The sequence below is a fragment of the Bombina bombina genome, chromosome 4 (genome assembly GCF_027579735.1).
Source record: "Bombina bombina isolate aBomBom1 chromosome 4, aBomBom1.pri, whole genome shotgun sequence".
NCBI lineage: Eukaryota > Metazoa > Chordata > Amphibia > Anura > Bombinatoridae > Bombina > Bombina bombina.
In genome coordinates this window covers 868,492,076-868,513,812 of record NC_069502.1, presented here as the reverse complement: position 1 = coordinate 868,513,812, position 21,737 = coordinate 868,492,076, and the positions used below count along the sequence as shown (strand labels likewise).

The following is a 21,737-nucleotide window of genomic DNA, read 5'->3' as shown; positions in this document are numbered from 1 at the left end:
TAAAAGAATTTGGGGCGGGGTGGAGAGAAAGGGGCCCCATTTTGTCATCCTGCCTTGGGCCCCGCAATGGCTAGGGCCGGCCCTGTGTGTATGTACTATTTACATGAAGCAGAGGGGATAAGAGAGGGCAAGTGTGTATATAGTATTTGCATTAAGCAGAAGGTGAGAGCATGTGTGTGTACCTAATGGGTTTTATGTCTGCAATCTGTCTGTACTGAGGCTTATCATTTACATAGTTATAAATAGGGTTCAATCATTTCAGAATCTGAGTTTTATAACTGTGAAGCTTATACTATAGATCACTCACCTGCAGAGACATCTGATGGCTGAACATTCTGTACAAGTTCTCCATGTGATTCTGTGTCTAGATTTTCATTACAGTGACCTGTTAGTTCTAATAAAGAATGAAATTCGTTTTTTTGGTTAAATGGATTTAAGTGCAGCTATCTCACACACATCTGATTATACAGTAATATTACACAACATCACCGGGCCTGATCCGATATGCAGCGTTGCCCGCAAAAGCCGGCGACGCCAAATTTTGCGCTGGTTTGGTATCCTATATACAGCGTAACCTAGAAGTTACGCTCGTATTTTTCTGCCTTCGGCCGTAGTTTTTTGGCCCATAGACAGGTATACCAAACCCGCGCAGATTGGTATCCAATATACAGCGCAAGGACTTACGTGGCAAAAATGGAGAAATCTTACTCCATTTTCACCTCGTCACAAATTGCAGTCGTAGTAAGCCTTACGCTGAGTATTGGAGCCCCGTAACTCCCTAAACTACCTGCAAAATAAAACCTAACACCTAACGCATGTGCAATGTCTATCTACCTGTCAACCGCAATCCCCCGCCGCAATGCCTAATAAAGTGTTTAACCCCTAAATCGCCGCTCCCGGACCCGGCCGCCAGATACATTAAATGTCTAACCCCCTAATGTGAGCCCCCTACCCCACCGCCGCCTATATTAAAATTATTACCCCCTAATGTGAGCCCCCTACCCCGCCGCCACCTATTTAAACTACATTACCCCCTAATGTGAGCCCCTACCCCACCGCAACCTATTTTAAATTACATTACCCCCTAATGTGAGCCCCCTACCCCACCGCCACCTATTTAAACTACAATACCCCCTAATGTGAGCCCCTACCCCACCACCACCTATTTTAATTACATTACCCCCTAATGTGAGCCCCTACACCGCCGCCACCTACATTAAAATGATTAACCCCTAATCTAATCCCCCTACACCGCCACCTATATTAAAATTATTAACCCCTAATCTAATCCCCCTACACCGCCGCCACCTATATTAAAATGATTAACCCCTAATCTAATCCCCCTACACCGCCGCCACCTATATTAAAATGATTAACCACTAAACCTAAGTCTAACCCTAACAACGGAATTATTATTAAAATAAATCTAAATAATATTAATAATATTAACTAAATTATTCCTATTTAAATCTAAATACTTACCTATAAAATAAACCCTAAAATAGCTACAATATAACTAATAATTACATTGTAGCTATTTTAGGGTTTATATTTATTTTACAGGTAACTTGGTATTTATTTTAACTAGGTACAATAGCTATTAAATAGTTAATAACTATTTAATAGCTACCTAGTTAAAATAATTACAAAATTACCTGTAAAATAAATCCTAACCTAAGTTACAAATACACCTACACTATCAATAAATTAATTAAATAAACTACAATTATCTAAACTAAAATATAATTAAATACACTAAACTAAATTACAAAAAAACCAAACAAACACTAAATTACAAAAAATAAAAAAAGGATTACAAGAATTTTAAGCTAATTACACCTAATCTAAGCCCCCTAATAAAATAACAAAGCCCCCCACGATAAAAAAATGTCCCTACCCTAAACTAAATTACAAAAAGTAATCAGCTCCATTACCAGCCCTTAAAATGGCCTTTTGTGGGGCATTGCCCCAAAGTAATCAGCTCTTTTACCTGTAAAAAAAAAAAAAAAAAAAAAAAAAAAAAAAAAACGAACAACCCCCCCCCATTACAACCCACCACCCACACACAACTACTCTAAAACCCACCCTATCCCTCCTTAAAAAAACCTAAGTCTAACCCCCAAGTGGTCCTTACCTGTCCTGAAGACCGGCAGAGAAGTCTTCTTCTTCCAGGAACCAGCCGGCGCGGAGCGGAGGAGTTGAAGACCAATGACCGTGGAGCTGAAGACGTCCTCTCTGGAACTGAAGACCGGCGATGCAGGAACTGAAGACCGGCGATGCTGGAACTGAAGACCGGAGCCATGGAGCGTGGAGGATCCTCTTCATACGATCGCCGCTGTACACTGAATAGGAATTCAAGGTACGCGATTAAAAATGGCGTACCTTGAATTCCTATTGACTGATTTGAGCCTTCAAATTCTAATCAGCCAATCGGATAAAAGCTACTTTAATTCTATTGGCTGATTTGAATAACCAATAGAATAAGAGCTATTGTAATTCTATTGGCTATTCTAATCAGCCAATAGAATTACAGTAGCTCTTATTCTATTGCCTATTCAAATCAGCCAATAGAATTAAAGTAGCTTTCATCCGATTGGCTGTAATTTAGTTTAGTGTATTTAATTATATTTTAGTTTAGATAATTGTAGTTTATTTAATTTATTGATAGTGTAGGTGTATTTGTAATTTAGGTTAGGATTTATTTTACAGGTAATTTGGTAATTATTTTAACTAGGTAGCTATTAAATATTTATTAACTAATTAATAGCTATTGTACCTAGTTAAAATAAATACCAAGTTACCTGTAAAATAAATATAAACCCTAAAATAGCTACAATTTAATTATTAGTTATATTGTAGCTATATTAGGGTTTATTTTATAGGTAAGTATTTAGATTTAAATAGGAATAATTTAGTTAATATTATTAATATTATTTAGATTTATTTTAATAATAATTACGTTAGGGGGTGTTAGGGTTAGACTTAGGTTTAGTGGTTAATCATTTTAATATAGGTGGTGGCGGTGTAGGGGGATTAGATTAGGGGTTAATCATTTTAATATAGGTGGCGGCGGTGTAGGGGGATTAGATTAGGGGTTAATCATTTTAATATAGGTGGCGGCGGTGTAGGGGGATTAGATTAGGGGTTAATCATTTTAATATAGGTGGCGGCGGGGTAGGGGATTAGATTAGGGGTTACTAATTTTAATGTAGGTGGTGGCAGTGTAGGGGCTCACATTAGGGTGTTATTTTAATATAGGTGGCGGCGGGGTAGGGGCTCACATTAGGGGGTAATGTAGTTTAAATAGGTGGCGACGGGGTAGGGGCTCACATTAGGGGGTAATATAGTTTAAATAGGTGGCGACGGGGTAGGGGCTCACATTAGGGGGTAATATATATAATTTAGGTGGCAGCGTTGTAGGGGGCTCACATTAGGGGGTGATACAGTTAATATAGGTGGCGGTGGGGTCCGGGAGTGGCGGTTTATGGGTTAATATATTTATTGTAAGGAGTGAGAGGGGGGATTGCGGATAGAGGGGTATACGTGTCGGGCTATGTTTGGGAGGCGTTTTAGACAGTAACGGGATATTTAATATTTTAGTCAGTTTTTGTAGGCAGCGGCAGTTTCTAAAGTGCTGTAAGTCTTTCTGGAGATCGCTAGTTTGTCAGACTTACGGCACTTTAGCAACTGCCGGCGCCGTATATGTGATAGCTCGCTGTGCGAGCTGAAACTACGGGCGGCGCAGGTTTCCACGCTTGCGCCGAAACCTGCGCCATATATCGGATCACCATTTTTATAATTGTAATTAATTTGTCTTCAGGACCATCATTTACATAATTATTAGTAAAGATTTAAAGGGGCAGTCTGCACCAGAATATTTATTGTTTAAAAAGATAGATAATCCCTTCATTCCCCATTCCCCAGTTCCCCAGTTTTGCATAACCAACACAGTTATAATAATACACGTTTTATCTCTGTGATTACCTTGTATTTAAGCCTCTGCAGACTGCCCCCTTATCTCAGTGCTTTTGACCGACATGCAGGTTAGCCAATCACTGCGGTTTAGAAATCAGTCTGAGCCTGCTTAGATTTAGCTTTTCAAAAATACCACAAAGGGAACAAAGCAAATTTGATGATAAAAGTAAATTGGAAAGTTGTTTAAAACTGCATGCTCTATCTGAATCATGAAAGTTTCATTTTGACTAGATTGTCCCTTTAATCATTTCAGAATCTGAATTTTCAAATAAATGGTGAAGAAAACATTAATAGTAGCTTCTGCCATAGATATGTTACCTGCAGAGACGGCTGATGGGGTCTCCACTGGCTGAATATTCTGTACAAGTTCTGCAGCTCCGGTGTCTAGATTTTCATCACTGGGACCTATTAATTCTAATAAAGATGCAAATAGTTTATTTGGTTAAATGGATATGAAATATTTTTTTTGTTGCATCTAAAAAAATGTATTCAATGGAGAACAAAAACTAAGCATTGTTTACTTTGTGCATATAAATATTTACCATTAATTAACCCCTTAGTGACTGGACCATTTTTCAATTTTCTTACCATTAGTGACCAGGGCTGTTTTTACATTTCTGCTGTGTTTGTGTTTAGCTGTAATTTTCCTTTTACTCATTTACTGTACCCACACTTATTATATACCGTTTTTTTCGCCATTAAATGGACTTTCTAAATATACCATTATTTTCATCATATCATATAATTTACTATAAAAAAAATTATAAAATATGTGATGAAATAAATTGGAAAAAAAAAAACACTTTTTCTCAGTGGCGTCACTAGGGGGGTGCGACCTGGGTGACACCCTCCAGGGGTTGACACCACCAAAAAAAAAAAAAAAAATTCAAAGAAATACAATGTAGAGATGCATATATTTTTTTATTAGAGGAGCCAGCATTTGAGAACATTAGTGGGACTGGGGAAGTTGTAGAGACTTCATTTTTTTGAGCCAGCGCTGCAATTTCCACAAATAGTTTTCCCGGCTGCTTTTGATTGTTTGTTCTTTGCTCCTCCACTGCCCAATTTCACTATGAATGTTGTGGGCATGCTATGGGGCTTGCAAAGTTGCGCTGCTAGCCTAAACCTGCCTATCTGTGCTCACTGCTCAGTGGCGTGTGGAGCAGTGGAGTCACTCACTGCTGTGCTGTCTCTCTAATCGGGAACTGGGAAATCATGAGGGGGATGACTGTCTGACACTGTCTCTAAAGTTACGGTACACTAAGTTCACACTGAAGAGGTAGGAGGGGAGGGCAGAGAGCAGAGGTGCTTGGCCATAAGAAGCGGTAGACACGCGGCCCGGGGCTGTGCACTGACAGACTTGGAATAGAGTCAGAGAGCAGAATTTTCATAGTTTGCGCCCCTAAACCTTTTCTTTAGTGATTTATTTTTTAGAGTGCTCTGTTTATCTTTCATTTGATGCTCTGCTGAGCCAGGGAACATCTCTAGGCATGAGCTTTATAAATAATGCAGTGCAGTTTACATATTTTGTGTGTGTCCGAGTGTTTTTGTGTGTGTGTGTCCGAGTGTTTTTGTGTGTGTGTGTCCGAGTGTTTTTGTGTGTGTGTGTCCGAGTGTTTTTGTGTGTGTGTGTCCGAGTGTTTTTGTGTGTGTGTGTCCGAGTGTTTTTGTGTGTGTGTGTCCGAGTGTTTTTGTGTGTGTGTGTCCGAGTGTTTTTGTGTGTGTGTGTCCGAGTGTTTTTGTGTGTGTGTGTCCGAGTGTTTTTGTGTGTGTGTGTCCGAGTGTTTTTGTGTGTGTGTGTCCGAGTGTTTTTGTGTGTGTGTGTCCGAGTCTTTTTGTGTGTGTGTGTCCGAGTGTTTTTGTGTGTGTGTGTCCGAGTGTTTCTGTGCGTGTCTGAGTGTGTTTCCGAGTGTGTGTGTGTGCACCCGAGTGTGTTTTTAAGTGTGTCTGAGTGTTTGTATGTGTGTGTGCCTGTGTTTTTGTGTTTGTGCTTTCTGGGGGGAGGGGGGTGACACCAACCCTAGTGACGCCACTGCTTTTTCTAACTTTGACCCCCAAAATCTGTTACACATCTACAACCACCAAAAAACGCTCCATGCTAAATAGCTTCTAAATTTTGTCTTGAGTTTAGAAATACCCAGTGTTTACATGTTCTTTGCTTTTTGTGCAAGTTATAGGGCAATAAGTACAAGTAGCACTTTCGCTAATTTGGAAAAAAATTGGTTTGGAAATAGCAAAGTTACATTGTAACACTGATATCTGTCAGGAATCCCTGAATAACCCTTCACATGTACTGTGTATATTTGTTTTACTAAACAAACCCAAGTATTCATCTAGGCCCATTATGGTATATTTTGTGCCACAATTTCACCGCCAAATGCGATCAAATTAAAAAGATGTTCACTTTTTCACAAAATGTAGGTTTCTTACTGAAATTATTTACAAACAGCTTGTGCAATAATGGCACAAATTGTTTAAAATACTTCTCTGGTGTCCCCTTTGTTCAGAAATAGCAGACATATATGGCTTTGGCATTGCTTTTTGGTAATTAGAAGGCTGCTAAATGCCGCTGTGCACCACACTTGTATTATGCCCAGCAGAGAACTGGTTAATTAGGTAGCTTCTAGGGTTAATTTTAGCTTTAGTGTATATATTACCCTCCCATCTGACACATCCCTCCCCCTTTTCCCTCTCTAATCCCTCTAAAACGTCTCTCTTCCCTCCCCCACCCCACAATGTTCACCCTATCTTAAGTACTGGCAGAAAGTCTGCCAGTACTAAAATAAAAGGCTTTTTTAAAGAATTTTTTTTATATATAGTTTCTGCAGTGTAGGATCCCCTCTTAACCCCCCCCAGCAGCTCTCTAAACCTCCCCCTCTACCTACTTGCGGTCATCTTAGGTACTGGCAGCTGTTTGCCAGTACCCAGTTTGCAATCAAATTGGGCTAAATTTTTATTTTTTTGTAATAAACCTATTTTTTCCGAAGTGTAGCTTCCCCCCTCTCAATACCCTCCCAGATCCCTTTCCTAAAACTTATCCCCCCTCTCCCTCCCTCCTCACAAATCATTTCCATAGCGTAGCAGTCCCACCCCACTCATGCCCAACTCCGGCCCCTCATACTCTTTTACTCTATGTCAGTCACGTCAGTAATGTACGAGCATTTCCTGAGTAAGATAATTATTACTACAATGCGTTACCTGAGCTCTCATTTCCTGGGATCTCCATAGTCGTTAGTGCTTGGTGAGTCTCCATCATGACGTGCTTGTAAAGCTCCTTGTGTCCCTCAATATACTCCCACTCCTCCATAGAGAAATACACGGCAACATCTTCACACTTTATAGGCACCTGAAAGACACACACACACACACACAATTCATTCAGCGCTGACACCGAGACTGGTTTTATTACACACTTCTACTGAGAGAGTCAGAATAATGTTACTGAGAACATGCAGACACACAGGCAGAAGGTAGGAAATACACACAGTGCTAGATGGGTCAGTAAAGGACGTCACGGTGCCCTGACCCTGGTATAATGTCACATTCCCCAACAGTGCTCACACTCCTTTCAACTTGTGAATGCTACTGTTGGGGGATAATGATACTGAGAACATGCAGAGACACAGACAGAAGGTAGGAAATACACACAGGGTCAGATAGGTCAGTAAAGGGTGTCACTGTGCCCTGTGTATAATGAAACATTCCCCAGCAGTGCTCACCTCTCTGCTCTGCTAATTAATGCTGCTGTTGGAGGATAATGAAACTAAGAACATGCATAGACACAGACAGAAGGTAAGAAATACACACACAGAGCCAAACAGGCCAGTAAAGGGCCTCAATGTAACATGACTGATATAATGTCACATTCCCCAGCAGTACTCACCTCTCTGCTCTGCCGAAGAATGATCTTGTGGGAGGGCCTCTTCTTTACAATGGCATATTCCTATAAAATATATAAGAGAAAATCATCAGACTATTTCCCTGGACTAACATTTCTCCAGTTCTAATTTACTCTAAATTTCTTTAAATTAAGTTTTTTTGTCACAGTCCAGAACAACACAAAGTAACGTAGCTGACTCAATTACTTTGTGGGTCTTCTGTTGTTTGAAGATGCTGAAGACTGAGTAAATGAGCTTCAATCAAAATGACATTGCTGGGTCATCAATTAATGTAAAATTTAACCTTTGGGGTGATCTGATTTGGGAACCATAGAGTTTAGTCTTTGGGTGATAGGAGGTTCCTTGGATGCTGGGATCTTGCAAGGTAGCATATGATAAATAGTGTTTTATATATTTTGGGTATCATGCAGGGGATCCTTAGGATCTGGAGGAAGTTTTTGCCACAGAGGTTCTGTAGTAAAGAATGTGGAATGCTACAGACCAAAATATTTAAGAAGCCAACTTCTACAAATAGCTTATTAAGAGCTTAAAGTCATCATCCAAAGAAGTTGATACAATGAATTCCTGTCTTTCATTTAGTAAAAAAAGTCAAAATATTTTGAGCAATTACGTCTAGCTTTTACAGACTCACTGAACCGAATAGGTCCAAAGAACAACACTATTCTAAAAGGGTTATTAGTAGAGGTTATCAAAGCATATGCAATACCACACAGACACAAATATTATATTGTTAAAGTAATGATGTTAAATATAAGATCAACACATAATCTAATATTCCATTTAATATAACACCTGGTTGGTATGAAGTACTAAAGATCTTTAAAAGATAATGGCACTAATTGCGAACAAACAAAAATATAGCCTCTAGAATTGATAACCATCCACAGATGACAGCTAGACTTGCTCCTAATCTAGGTTACAGTCTTGTGCTGAGGTTTTATATATATATATATATATATATATATATATAAACATAACAAAAAGGCAATGCCTTTATCTCCCTTTTTCCGGCCCCCTGTATCATGTGACAGACATCAGCTAATCACAGACTAGTATACGTATACCCTGTGAGATTGTGCACATACTCAGAAGGATCTTGTTCCCCTGAAAGTGTGAATATAAAGAGACTGTACAAAATTTGATAATGGAAGTAAATTGCAAAGTGTCTTAAAACTGCATGCTCTGAATCATACAACTTTGTTTTGACTTGAGTGTCCTTTTAAGTTCTGTAGAGAACAAGCACTTTCCCTCCTATACAAACACCAGACAAAGGCTTAGTGCAATGCACAGTAACTCATTTTAATTGTCAAGACACAGGGTTTTTATACAGTACAAGGTAACCACATAGAGAGGGCTAAGTGTAATGGGACCAGGGGATTGCACCGTGAGGTGAGGGTCAGATCCGACCGACCGTGCTGTTTAACCTTCTCCAAGTACCGCCAGAGAGCTACAGGTTCCAGGCTACTTCACTAATAGCCCTATTTGCAGCGATTAAAGGGACAGTCAATTCCAAAAAAAACTTTCATGATTCAAATAGTGCATGTAATTTTAAACAACTTTACAATTTACTTTTATCACCAATTTTGCTTTGTTCCTTTGCAATTCTTGGTTGAAAGCTAAACGTATGAGGTTCATATGCTAATTTCTTATACCTTGAAGGCCGCCTCTAAACTGAATGCATTTTGACACTTTTTCACCACTAGAGGGCATTAGTTCATGTGATTCATATAGATAACATTGAGCTCATGCACGTGAAGTTACCTAGGAGTAAGCACTGATTGGCTAAAATGCAAGTCTGTCAAAAGAACTGAAATAAGAGGGCAGTCTACAGAAACTTAGATACAAACGTGTATTATTAAAACTGTGTTGGTTATGCAAAACTCATGAATGGATAATAAAGGGATTATCTATCTTTTTAAACAACAGAAATTCTGGTGTTGACTGTCCCTTTAAGCTCTGTAGTGAAGAAGCTCTTTCCCTCCCATTTAAACACCAGACAAGGCTTAGCGCAATAGAGTAACGCGTTTTAGTGGTCCAGACACAGTGTTTTTTTTCTGGTTAATTTTCTGAGCTCTAATTGCTACTGCCACCTCGCAGTAGCAATAACCAGCCACTTGTAATTGATGGCCATTTATCGTGCGCCCGCAAACGGGCAAATTTGCCTGCTTGTGGGTGAGCTATAATTTAGCCTTTCTATTGTAACCTAGCCCTAAGTATTTATTTTCTAAAACAGGGCAAATGCACAAAATTCACTCAGATCATCTGTAGAACTGAATGGGTGATTTATTTAGCTCACTGCAGCTGTCCCCTCTTCTATGTGTGATAAACAACACGTGTATTACGCGATCGTACCCTTTAACATTAAGGGATATTGAAAAAAGAGGAGAAGACATCTAGCATTACACAACACTTTAAATTATATCATAATCCATCCCAAAGTCCTTCAAACTTGTTAATTAGGTATTAGAGGTGGAGATTTAAATTGGATCCTCCTACAACATGAATCTAGGTGGCTCTATGATCTGCACACTTTAAAACCCCATGGGCTCAATGAAGAACTACTGTATACCCCTTTCCTCTAACTTCTACTATATATGTAACAAAGAATGTGTGCATTAATGTTATGGTTCTTGTATGATATCTTAACACAATGTAAAAAGAATACTTGATTTGATATTTATTTGTTTGAATATGAGCAAGTATCCATTTTGTGTATATATATCTACTAAAACCATACTTCAACATTGTTATTTTGAATATAATTTTAAGTGGGTTAAAAAGTATTCTTTTAACAGTCTGGAGCAATTAGCTGCCATATATACAAACTAAATATTCACTGACCCAGTTTAAGGAGGAGGACTGCACCATTAGTCCTATAAAGCTATCAGAATTGAGTTGAACTTTATGAGCCCTAATGAAGTGAAATACAGTGAAATGATTGTTGGCTTTTTGCACTAAACTGTCTACTACACAGGACCTTTTACACTCCAGGATTGTCTTTTGGCGTTTGCTTTATCCTCTGCATATGCATTTGCTTGTGTCGTTGCCCTCTGTATTTGCCTAAGCTCCAATAAATATCTTACACATGTCTATCATTGCTCTGTAATACCGAGGTTGTTGCGCTGAATATAGTTTAGCTTCTCCACGGCTAGGATTGATGGAGGTATCAGTCTACTTCCTGTGTTGAGATCTTGACCCCCGCACGGCTAGAGCATCATTTAAAAAAAAAGGGTAACATTACTGAGTGGAAAACCAGCTTTACATTTAGAAGGCATTGTTTGAGTGGAATAACCAGCAGAAGTTATGGCCCGATTGCAGCCTAAGAGAACAATATCCAATGGCCATTTGTTTTGCAGGTATGAACTTACTTGTTTAAATGGTGCTTACGCTCTGGAACCCACACTGTTCCACTGCACTAGACAAACTGCTTGGGAGACTTTATACTGGAGTTTTTAGAATTCATAGTGATCCTGTAAAACTGTATAGGGACCGGCAATAGCTCTTTATAGGACATTGTTTGTTACTACTTTATGAGTGTTTTGTATTATAATATTTGTTGGTACAATAAATATCTGTGGAATTGATTCTTGTGAGTATTTTCTCGCATTAGCATTCTAATAAATAAGTTTGAGGCACAAGTGCTGCTATAATGTCTGTGACTCTTTTTTTCCTTATTAGTATATTTACATTTTAGACCTTAGCACCAGTAGGTTTCACAGTGGATAGTTGTGCAGGAGATCTTAAGTGCTGGAGAAGGTTTTACAGTGTAGGGTTGTGCAAAGGACCCTGGATGCTGGGGAAGGTTTTTTAAATGTAGGTTGTGCAGAAGGGTGAACTTAAGTTAGGGTTAGTGAGATGGTCTGGGTGAGCTGAATTTAGGGTCAGTGAGATAGTCTGGGTCAGATGAAGTTAGGGTTAGTGAGTCGGTCTGAATGACATACTTGAAAACGAGAGAAATCTCAATGTATCTTTCCTGGTAAAATATTTTATAAATAAATAAATGAGTTTAGGATTATTGAGATGGTCTGGGTGAGCTGAAGTTAGGGTTAGTGAGATGGTCTGGGTAAACTGGAGTTAGGGTCAATGCGAGATGATCTGGTGGATCAGGAGCAGCACAGTAAATAGGACCAATGTCATCATGGCATTCGCCAGCAGCTCCCACCTCTCCGGTCAGCAGGCAGATGATGCTCAGGGCCTGACTCAGGAACTGCTCTGCCATCTGCTTCCTGCATTTGTTCATCTTGTTTATCGTCAGTGATTACGTCAGATGCTATAAAGTGACACCTTCGAGAAGAAAGAAAAATGGCAAAAATAAGAGATGAGAATTAAATTAGAGCTTTTCCTGTGTTTATATTATGGTAAAGAGATGATTATGTTATATTAAAGATGTTTATTGTACTCACAATCTAATACTACACATGTGACCCAATGCTTGTATAGCAGATAACATATAACATGAATATCATTATATAACATGTTTGCAACACATTATGGGGTGACACATTTATTTAATATCAAGCTCATGAAAAAACAATTGAACTGACTTTATACAGGAATATGCAGTTATTTTATACATCAAGAAGTAGATATAAAACACTAAGAGGTCGATTTATCAATCCACGGCGGACAGGGGCGTACATACGCGCCCCTTTCTGCTGCAGCTCGCCTCTGTCGGAATTCAGCATTGCACACGAGCGCTATTTTGCACTTGCGTGCAATGCCGCCCCCTGCACGCGCACAGCCAATCACGTGTGCGGGCAGGAGCTGTCAATCTACCCGGTCGAACGAGACCGGGGAGATTGAAATTCACCACCTTAGAGGTGGCGAAAGGTTAGGAAAGCAGCGGTCTGATGACCGCTGCTTGTTAAGTACGGCATGCAGGTTTGCTTGTGAGAACCTGCAGTCATAGGGGGTCAACAGGCTTGCAAAGCCTTTGATAAATCGACCCCTAAGTGCCACTGCTCCCTGGTTACCAGTCATCTTGTAATTATGGGATTATCCCAAACTAGGAGCTGTCTTGCTGCCCCACCAGTTCTTCATCTGCTGTTTATGCCCAAACCAGAATCTGCCCCTGAATCACATAACCCACATATTACCTTAATCATAGGATTAAATTACAAATTATGGGTGGATGCTTAAGTTACAGCAGAACAAATACTGGGCACCAAAGTATCACGGCAACTAGAAAATAAAAAATGGCAGGGTCTAAAGTCTGTAAAGTTGTATTTGCCCTACTACATTTACTTAAAGACTTGTCATTATACCTACTACCCTCTGAACAGCACACTTGTTGTGCTTCTGTTAACACAACTTCATAATTATATACATTATATATATTGTTTTGCTCTGGGATGTGGTTTCCTCTTCAAATTTAGTTAAAGGGACAGATACGGTAATCCCTTTATTATTCATTCCCCAGTTTTGCATAACCAATACTGTAATATTAATATACTTTTTACCTCTATGATTACCTGTATCTAAGCCTCTGCTTAGATGCACTGAGACTGCCCCTTATCTCATTGCTTTTTATAGACGCATTTTAGCCAATTAGTTCTAATTCCTTCATAACATGAGAGTGAGCACAATGTTATCTATATGACACACATGAACTAGCACTGTATGGCTGTAACAAATCTAATAAAAAACACTGAGGTAAGAGGTGGCCTTCAGTGGATCAGAAATTTGTATATTTAGAGGTTATAAAAGTATATAATTATAACAATGTTGGTTATGCAAAGCTGGGGAATGAGTAGTAAAGGCATTATCTATCGTTTTAAACAATTAAAAAATCAAGTAGACTATCTCTTTAAAAGGCTTCATTCCACGGTCACCCTTTAGTTTTCACCTCTATAAATGCCATTAAGGGAGGCATAAATGGCTAATAATAGCAGCAGTAATAATAATAATAATAATAATAATAATATTGAATAATAATAAACATAATTTATTAGGGACTTTTCCTCGGTTATGTCACATCCTGTAAAGCGCCACCATGCAGAATGACTTCCTGTGACCCATCATGTCCCCACACCCTCAAATACAGCGTTCTCATTGTACTAGTCCCTATTTGCCTCACACCCCAGCCCCTGTACATACTTTCAACCTCCCGTCTCACATCCAAACCCCTGTACAGTCTCTCAGCTCCCCCTGTACAGTCTCTCAGCTCCCCCTGTACAGTCTCTCAGCTCCCCCTATCTCACATCCCAGCTCCTGTAACACTCTCAGCCACCATCTATCACACCTCAGCCCCTGTACAGACTATCAGCCCCTCTCTCTTTCTCACCCCAGTCTCTGTACAAGTTCTCAGCCCCCTCTGTCTCACACCCCAGCCCCTGTACAGACTCATAGCCCCCTCTGTCTCACATTCCAGTCCATGTACAGGCTCTCAGCCCCCCTCTGATGCATGCCCAAGTCCCTGTAAAGTCTCTCAGCCCCCCGCTGTCTCACATCTCAGCCTCTGTACAGACTCATAGCCACCTCTGTCTCACACCCAAGCCCCTATAATACTCTCTACCTCCCTCTGTTTCACACCTCAGTTGCTGTACTGGTTCACAGCCACCCTCTGTCTCACACCTCAGCCCCTGTACAGACTATCAGCCCCTCTCTCTTTCTCACTGAAGTCTCTGCACAAGCTCTCAGCCCCCTCTGGCTCACACCCCAGCCCCTGTACAGACTCAGAGCCAGAATAAAATAAAAATCAGATGCGCCCTCAAAATTATAAAACATAATTGGTGTTAAAGTGATGTGCACTAGAACCCTGTACTGAATGAGTGGTAGTGTCCAAACTACTCAGAATTGTAACATAATATTAATAAATTGCAAGTTAAAAGTGATATATCCGTCTCAATAAGAGAAATGTTAGATAAAAAATGATATAACCATCTCAAATGCAGATATTGCAAAGAAAGTCCACACTTTAGGAGATATTTCATAATCCTCCAGGCAGCAAACTCATTCCAGATCGATGTTGGCAGTCGCAAGTTCTATTAAAAAGAAGAAGAGAAGAGGCGCCAAATAGTGTGTACCGTTTAAGCTACAAGAGGCCAAAACCCCATATGAATCTTACTTACAAGATTTTCAGCACTTGAGAAGTGCCACATGTGCCTTCTGAACAATTAGCATTTGTCCAGCTAGCTGTGTTAGCCTATATTCCTCCAGTATCAAGCTATACAAAAGAAAAACACAGAAGTGCCACAATAGTGTGTATCAGTAAGAACAATGACAGATGCGCAAAGTATGAAATGTACTCACGAGATATAAGGCACTTGAGAACTGCTACAAAGACCTCCTGGACACTTATCAGCTGTCCAGATCACTGTGTTCACAAGTGTTCCTCTGGGCATAAACGAAATATTCAAGATATCTCCGAAACCGCCTCAGGATTCACTAAAAAAATGACATAAAAATGGCAGATAAAAAACTGATATGCCGTGCTACTTGTAATATATAAAATGTTTAATTTAAAACAAATCTTTTCACAACGCGTTTCCCGGGTTTCTAAGACCGTTTCCTCAGGTGATACAAAGTAGCACAGTTTATAAAGCCCATGTCGGCGTCTAACACGACATAGAGCGCATGCGTGAGCAACTTCGAACCCGTATAGCCAATCAGCAACATTCGAAAAACCGGCTTGATAATGATAGGTTACTAGGCAAGAGGCTTGGTTAACCCAGCCTTACTTTTTAGCCAATGGGCCAAAAGTTGTTGATATCGTGTACCCAATCATTACGCCCCGAAACCTTTAGCGTAAAAGTACCGATGATTCAATGTATCTGATATACCTAGATTAAAAATAAATTATGTTGCTCACTAAAGTTAACAGCAAAAATTACCAGTTGTGATGAGCCTGTCGATGTTGCCAATGGTTAAATAACGGATAGTTGTTCAAGCATTTACATATAAAAACAACAAATCCTATACCAACTAATTGGATATACATATACGGATACAAAGCAAATATAAAATCAATTAAAACAATTTAAAAATTACTTCTATATAAAATACCATTGATGCCATACAATTTGTAATTGATAACAATAAATTCTATAATATGAATAAACATCATACCTCTTGTTTCAAATCCCCTAAAACAAATTTCAGCTTAATATTTTGTTATGCATGATACCTATTTGATAACTAGATGACATCTTGGATTCTGATGATAACCAACCTATTTTTAAGATAGACAAATTAAAATTGCCAATATTCGTGCCTCTGTCATGACTGATCCCTAATATAGATATCAATTGAAGGCAGCCATGTCTATATTCTCATTTAGGCCATGTGGTACAAGGGTCTTAAGTTTCCAGATCCAAAACGTCTCTCTCTGTCTAAGGTGAACTAGCCTATTTCTACCCCATTTAGGAGCAATAAATTCCAGAGGATAAATACTAAAAGTATCAGTTTGTCCATCATGACAATGGATGCTGTGTCGTGGAACACTATGATTCATAATCCCTTTCTTTATGTTTCTGTTATGCTCTCCCCATCTTTTCTTAAGGGGTCGTGAGGACCTCCCTATATATTGAGATCAATATATAGGGAGGTCCTCACGACCCCTTAAGAAAAGATGGGGAGAGCTCAATATATAGGGAGGTCCTCACGACCCCTTAAGAAAAGATGGGAAATGTCAATATATAGGGAGGTCCTCACGACCCCTTAAGAAAAGATGGGGAGTGTCAATATATAGGGAGGTCCTCACAACCCCTTAAGAAAAGATGGGGAGTGTCAATATATAGGGAGGTCCTCACGACCCCTTAAGAAAAGATGGGGAGAGCATAACAGAAACAAAGATCAATATATAGGGAGGTCCTCACGACCCCTTAAGAAAAGATGGGGAGAGCATGAAACAACTATGTTGAGAAACGCGTTGCTGGACGCATGTTTTTATCTGTTTATACTCAATAAATATTTCCTTGAGTATATCACACCTGCCTGATATCTATTATTGTTGCCGTTGGTGCAATTTGGTTCTGTTCCTGATTCCCCCTTGGAGGTCCGCTGTGCCGAGTTTCCATCAACTCTATTGGTTCCTCTGCTGGGTCGACTCTGACGCTGTCTGCTGAGTGACGTCTGCCTTAGCGTACTGAGTTTGCGCTTGTCTGACGGTCGACTTTTGGTTCCGTCCTGTTTGTCTGGGTACACGTTTGTACCGCCGCTCTTGTGAATAATACTCTGTGGGGGGTCCGCTGTATTTGTTCTCCTCTGTTGCTCAAGACGATACTTGTCCCATGAGGCGCCTCTTCTATCTGTCATCCACAGGTTCCCGACGTTCATCTACAACTTCTAAGAGAGCTGCCTGGATTGCTGGTTGCTGAATCCGCCATCTTCTACATGCTGTGATCATTTGCGCACTTCTATAGAGACTCCGCTGTTCTCTTTCCTCTTATTTTATATAGAAGTAATTTTTAAATTGTTTTAATTGATTTATATTTGCTTTGTATCCGTATATGTATATCCAATTAGTTGATATAGGATTTGTTGTTTTTATATGTAAATGCTTGAACAACTATCCGTTATTTAACCATCGGTAACATCGACAGGCTCATCACAACTGGTAATTTTTGCTGTTAACTTTAGTGAGCAACATAATTTATTTTTAATCTAGGTATATCAAAGATACATTGAATCATTGGTACTTTTACGCTAAAGGTTTTCGGGGCGTAATGATTGGGTACACGATATCAACAACTTTTGGCCCATTGGCTAAAAAGTAAGGCTGGGTTAACCAAGCCTCTTGCCTAGTAACCTATCATTATCAAGCCGGTTTTTCGAATGTTGCTGATTGGCTATACGGGTTCGAAGTTGCTCACGCATGCGCTCTATGTCGTGTTAGACGCCGACATGGGCTTTATAAACTGTGCTACTTTGTATCATAATATACACCGGAGGAAACGGTCTTAGAAACCGGGAAACGCGTTGTGAAAAGATTTGTTTTAAATTAAACATTTTATATATTACAAGTAGCACGGCATATCAGTTTTTTATCTGCCATTTTTATGTCATTTTTGTGAGTGAATCCTGAGGCGGTTTCGGAGATATTTTGAATATTTCGTTTATGCCCAGAGGAACACTTGTGAACACAGTGATCTGGACAGCTGATAAGTGTCCAGGAGGTCTTTGTAGCAGTTCTCAAGTGCCTTATATCTCGTGAGTACATTTCATACTTTGCGCATCTGTCATTGTTCTCACTGATACACACTATTGTGGCACTTCTGTGTTTTTCTTTTGTATAGCTTGATACTGGAGGAATATAGGCTAACACAGCTAGCTGGACAAAAGCTAATTGTTCAGAAGGCACATGTGGCACTTCTCAAGTGCTGAAAATCTTGTAAGTAAGATTCATATGGGGTTTTGGCCTCTTGTAGCTTAAACGGTACACACTATTTGGCGCCTCTTCTCTTCTTTTTAACAGACTCAGAGCCCCCTGTCTCACACCCCAGCCCCTAAACAAGCTCTCAGCCCCCTCTGTCTCACACCCCAGCCCCTAAACAAGCTCTCAGCCCCCTCTGTCTCACACCCCAGCCCCTAAACAAGCTCTCAGCCCCCTCTGTCTCACACCCCAGCCCCTAAACAAGCTCTCAGCCCCCTCTGTCTCACACCCCAGCCCCTAAACAACCTCTCAGCCCCCTCTGTCTCACACCCCAGCCCCTAAACAAGCTCTCAGCCCCCTCTGTCTCACACCCCAGCCCCTAAACAAGCTCTCAGTCCCCTCTGTCTCACACCCCAGCCCCTAAACAAGCTCTCAGTCCCCTCTGTCTCACACCCCAGCCCCTAAACAAGCTCTCAGTCCCCTCTGTCTCACACCCCAGCCCCTAAACAAGCTCTCAGCCCCCTCTGTTTCACACCCCAGCCCCTAAACAAGCTCTCAGCCCCCTCTGTCTCACACCCCAGCCCCTAAACAAGCTCTCAGCCCCCTCTGTCTCACACCCCAGCCCCTAAACAAGCTCTCAACCCCCTCTGTCTCACACCCCAGCCCCTAAACAAGCTCTCAGCCCCCTCTGTCTCACACCCCAGCCCCTAAACATGCTCTCAACCCCCTCTATCTCAAACCCCAGCCCCTAAACAAGCTCTCAGCCCCCTCTGTCTCACACCCCAGCCCCTGTACAGACTCATAGCCCCCTCTGTCTCACAGCCCAGCCCCTAAACAAGCTCTCAGCCCCCTCTGTCTCACAGCCCAGCCCCTAAACAAGCTCTCAGCCCCCTCTGTCTCACAGCCCAGCCCCTAAACAAGCTCTCAGCCCCCTCTGTCTCACACCCCAGCCCCTAAACAAGCTCTCAGCCCCCTCTGTCTCACAGCCCAGCCCCTAAACAAGCTCTCAGCCCCCTCTGTCTCACAGCCCAGCCCCTAAACAAGCTCTCAGCCCCCTCTGTCTCACAGCCCAGCCCCTAAACAAGCTCTCAGCCCCCTCTGTCTCACAGCCCAGCCCCTAAACAAGCTCTCAGCCCCCTCTGTCTCACACCCCAGCCCCTAAACAAGCTCTCAGCCCCCTCTGTCTCACAGCCCAGCCCCTAAACAAGCTCTCAGCCCCCTCTGTCTCACAGCCCAGCCCCTAAACAAGCTCTCAGCCCCCTCTGTCTCACAGCCCAGCCCCTAAACAAGCTCTCAGCCCCCTCTGTCTCACAGCCCAGCCCCTAAACAAGCTCTCAGCCCCCTCTGTCTCACAGCCCAGCCCCTAAACAAGCTCTCAGCCCCCTCTGTCTCACAGCCCAGCCCCTAAACAAGCTCTCAGCCCCCTCTGTCTCACAGCCCAGCCCCTAAACAAGCTCTCAGTCCCCTCTGTCTCACAGCCCAGCCCCTAAACAAGCTCTCAGTCCCCTCTGTCCCACAGCCCAGCCCCTAAACAAGCTCTCAGCCCCCTCTGTCCCACAGCCCAGCCCCTAAACAAGCTCTCAGCCCCCTCTGTCTCACAGCCCAGCCCCTAAACAAGCTCTCAGCCCCCTCTGTCTCACAGCCCAGCCCCTAAACAAGCTCTCAGCCCCCTCTGTCTCACAGCCCAGCCCCTAAACAAGCTCTCACCCCCTCTGTCTCACAGCCCAGCCCCTAAACAAGCTCTCAGCCCCCTCTGTCTCACAGCCCAGCCCCTAAACAAGCTCTCAGCCCCCTCTGTCTCACAGCCCAGCCCCTAAACAAGCTCTCAACCCCCTCTATCTCAAACCCTAGCCCCTAAACAAGCTCTCAGCCCAGCCCCTGTACAGACTCATAGCCCCCTCTGTCTCACACCCCAGCCCCTAAACAAGCTCTCGGCCCCCTCTGTCTCACACCTCAGCCCCTGTACAGACTCATAGCCCCCTCTGTATCACACCCCAGCCCCTAAACAAGCTCTCGGCCCCCTCTGTCTCACACCTCAGCCCCTGTACAGACTCATAGCCCCCTCTGTATCACACCCCAGCCCCTAAACAAGCTCTCAGCCCCCACTGTCTTACACCCCAACCCCTAAACAAGCTCTCAGCCACCTCTGTCTCACACCCCAGCCCCTAAACAAGCTCTCAGCCGCCTCTGTCTCACACCCCAGCCCCTAAACAAGCTCTCAGCCCCCTCTTTCTTACACCCCAGCCCCTAAACAAGCTCTAAGCCCCCTCTGTCTCACACCCCAGACCCTGTACAGACTCAATGTGCCTAGAGGGATATGGCGGCACCTCACTGACAAGGCCCACAATAGACCGAAACATACGTCTGGGGTTTTGCCGTTTCTCTCGTTCAGAGAGGGATTGCCTGGTATTTCAGGACTGGACTGCACTGTTAAGTCAGGATCAGACTGATATGCTACAGGAAAGTTCTTCTCTGTGAAAGGCACATATTAAGCAAAAAGAGGCTGCTTCTAGGGTGGTAACTAGCCATAGAACAAGCTTATATGCTATTGTTCATTCCCAGGTTGAGCGCTTCTCTCTTTTTATTCATAGCCCCCTCTGTCTTACACCCCAACCCCTAAACAAGCTCTCAGCCGCCTCTGTCTCACACCCCAGCCCCTAAACAAGCTCTCAGCCCCCTCTGTCTCACACCCCAGACACTGTACAGACTCAATGTGCCTAGAGGGATATGGCGGCACCTCACTGACAAGGCCCACAATAGGCCGAAACGTACGTCTGGGATTTTGCCGTGTCTCTCGTTCAGAGAGGGATTGCCTGGTATTTCGGGGCTGGACTGCACTGTTAAGTCAGGATCAGACTGATATGCTACAGGAAAGTTCTTCTCTGTGAAAGGCACATATTAAGCAAAAAGAGGCTGCTTCTAGGGTGGTAACTAGCCATAGAACAAGCTATTATGCTATTGTTCGTTCCCAGGTTGAGCGCTTCTCTCTTTTTATTCATAGCCCCCTCTGTCTCACACCCCAGCCCCTGTACAGACTCATAGCCCCCTCTGCCTCACACCCCAGCCCCTGTACAGACTCATAGCCCCCTCTGTCTAACATTTTCCAGTCCCTGTACAGGCTCTCAGCTCCCCTCTGATGCATGCCACCACCCCTGTAAAGTCTCTCAGCCCCTCTGCCTCACACCCCAACCCCTGTACAAGTTCTGCCCCCCCCCCCCAATACACATGCCAGCCCCTGTAAAGACTCACAGCCCCCATCTGCCTTACACACCAGCCCCACTACAGGTTCTTAGTCCTCCTTTGTCTCACACTCCAGCCCCTGTACAGACTCTCAATCCCCTTTGTTTCACACCCCAGACCCTTAAAAAGTTCATAGACCCCTGTCACTTACCCCCTCTCTGTTTTATACCCCAGCCTCTGTACAGACTCTCAACTCCCTCTGTCTCAAAGCATATCCCCTGTACATACTCAGTCCCCCTCACCATCCTTGCCCCTGTACATACTTTCAGCCCCCTGTCTCACACCCCAAGCCCTGCACAGATTTTCAGTTT

At 42.3% G+C, this 21,737-nt stretch overlaps 1 protein-coding gene across 2 annotated transcripts in view; it reads right to left on the bottom strand.

Moving 5' to 3' along the window:
• The window catches only part of LOC128657355 (oocyte zinc finger protein XlCOF7.1-like), a 190,822-nt gene that overhangs the window by 72,491 nt on the left and 96,594 nt on the right, over positions 1-21,737 (bottom strand). For both annotated transcript variants that reach the window (XM_053711672.1, XM_053711671.1), the window contains exons 2-6: positions 12,037-12,158; positions 7,859-7,918; positions 7,174-7,321; positions 4,294-4,389; positions 308-394 (exon numbers count right to left, since the gene is read on the bottom strand). In XM_053711672.1, the coding sequence (XP_053567647.1) occupies positions 308-394; positions 4,294-4,389; positions 7,174-7,321; positions 7,859-7,918; positions 12,037-12,114 (469 nt within the window). In that variant the 5' untranslated portion in view covers positions 12,115-12,158. The remainder of the gene's footprint in view (positions 1-307; positions 395-4,293; positions 4,390-7,173; positions 7,322-7,858; positions 7,919-12,036; positions 12,159-21,737) is intronic.